The sequence below is a fragment of the Prionailurus viverrinus genome, chromosome E2 (genome assembly GCF_022837055.1).
Source record: "Prionailurus viverrinus isolate Anna chromosome E2, UM_Priviv_1.0, whole genome shotgun sequence".
NCBI classification, from domain to species: Eukaryota; Metazoa; Chordata; class Mammalia; order Carnivora; family Felidae; genus Prionailurus; species Prionailurus viverrinus.
In genome coordinates this window covers 56,449,538-56,451,207 of record NC_062575.1, presented here as the reverse complement: position 1 = coordinate 56,451,207, position 1,670 = coordinate 56,449,538, and the positions used below count along the sequence as shown (strand labels likewise).

General features: G+C 45.6%; 1 protein-coding gene across 1 annotated transcript; it reads left to right on the top strand.

The window, feature by feature from the left end:
* The first annotated feature begins 326 nt into the window (after positions 1 to 326).
* LOC125153798 (vomeronasal type-1 receptor 4-like) lies at positions 327 to 1,355 on the top strand. The gene has a single exon (XM_047837315.1). The coding sequence runs from the start codon at positions 405 to 407 to the stop codon at positions 1,353 to 1,355; it is 951 nt and encodes a 316-aa protein (XP_047693271.1). The 5' UTR covers positions 327 to 404.
* Positions 1,356 to 1,670: the final 315 nt, after the last annotated feature.

The following is a 1,670-nucleotide window of genomic DNA, read 5'->3' as shown; positions in this document are numbered from 1 at the left end:
ATTCCAGCCCAACCGGTTCCCAGTCCCCACGCAGCCTGAAGGAGCAGATTTGAACAGATTCTTAACCTCTCTGTGTGTCTGTTCTGTTCATCTTTTAATTACAGCCACAGTAATGCCTACCTCATAGATGTGTGGAGCATGAAGAAGTTCTCACGTGAGTGCCTTCACAGGAGTGATCTTCACATGAGTGATTTTACATTATAAGGGCTCTTGAAAAGTTCTACATTCAGCCCCGGAAAGCAACTATGAAAAGAAAACTGTAAGTAGGTGTTTCCAAGTGGCAAGGATTGGAAAGCAGAACATAGTGGATTTCAGCTGACGTGATACATGTTGCCTATGTCTCATATTCCCATGCAGGAAATTCTAGCCCCGAAGGCAACTGTCAGTGACTGGGACCAGAAAGAATGGCCAAATGGGATCTGGCCATCGGCCTGATCTTCTTAACACAGACTACCGTTGGACTCCTGGGCAATTTCTCACTTCTTTGTCATTATATCATCCTTTCCTTCACCGAGTACAGGTGGAGATCCACAGATTTCATTCATAAGCACCTGATTGTAGCCAACTTCTTAGGCCTACTCTGCAAAGGAGTCCCCCAGACCATGGCAGCATTTGGGCAGAAACATTTCCTCAGTGACACTGGATGCAAACTTCTTTCCCTTCTTCACAGAGTGGGGAGGGGAGTGTCCATTGGTAGCATCTGCATCTTGAGCGTCTACCAGGCCGTCACCATCAGCCCTGGGAACTCCAGGTGGGCAGAGCTTAAAGTTAAAGCGCCCAAATACCTTTCCCCCTCTATTTTCCTGTGTTGGGTCCTGCAAACGCTGGTGAATATCATTTTCCCTATATACTTAATGAGCACATTGAGTGCTAAGAACATCACAAACAGAAAGGAATTTGGATACTGTTCTTCGGTTCGTCATGACAAAACTAGCGACTCACTGTATGGACTGTTGTTATCATTCCCCGATGTGTTATGTCTGGGGCTCATGCTCTGGGCCAGCAGCTCCATGGTTTTCATCCTGTACAGGCACAAGAAGCGAGTCCAACATATTCGAAAAACCAATGCTTCTTCTGCATCCTCCCCGGAGTCCAGAGCCACCAAAACCATCCTTCTCCTGGTGAGCACCTTTGTCTATTTTTACACCCTCTCCTCCATTTTTCAAGTTGTTTTGACTGCTTTTGATAATCCCAGCTCGATCCTCATAAACGTCACTGCAGTCATGTCTGTGTGTTTCCCATCTGTCAGTCCGTTTCTGCTCATGAGCCACAACTCCAAGGTACCCAAGGTACCCAGGCTCTGGTTTGCTTGGAGAAGGAATATAAGATCTCCTTGTCTTCAGAAAAACATGTAGACTGTATGTACTTCTACCACATACAGTTGCCCATTCACTCACCCCCCTCACAGTCCTAAAAAATTTTTATGAGTTTATCTCTCTCTCACAAGAGAGGTGCAGCCTGCAGCAGACGGGGGTTTCTGGGGGTCTGATGGTATCTGTGCATTGATGTCTGTGCTGCGTACAGAAATGTGATCGGTGTGCGTCGTGTCGTTGACCTGTGTCCCGTATTACTGTATCTGTAAAATTTTAAAATACACATCACCAATAAAATCATGAGCTATTGTGAGATTTATCCATAATGCCTTTACATGGTCAAGAAGGAGTTTAAAT

Bases quoted from the DNA above. Each gene is read 5' to 3' on its own strand.
- LOC125153798 (XM_047837315.1), top strand. From the start codon at position 405: ATGGCCAAATGGGATCTGGCCATCGGCCTGATCTTCTTAACACAGACT.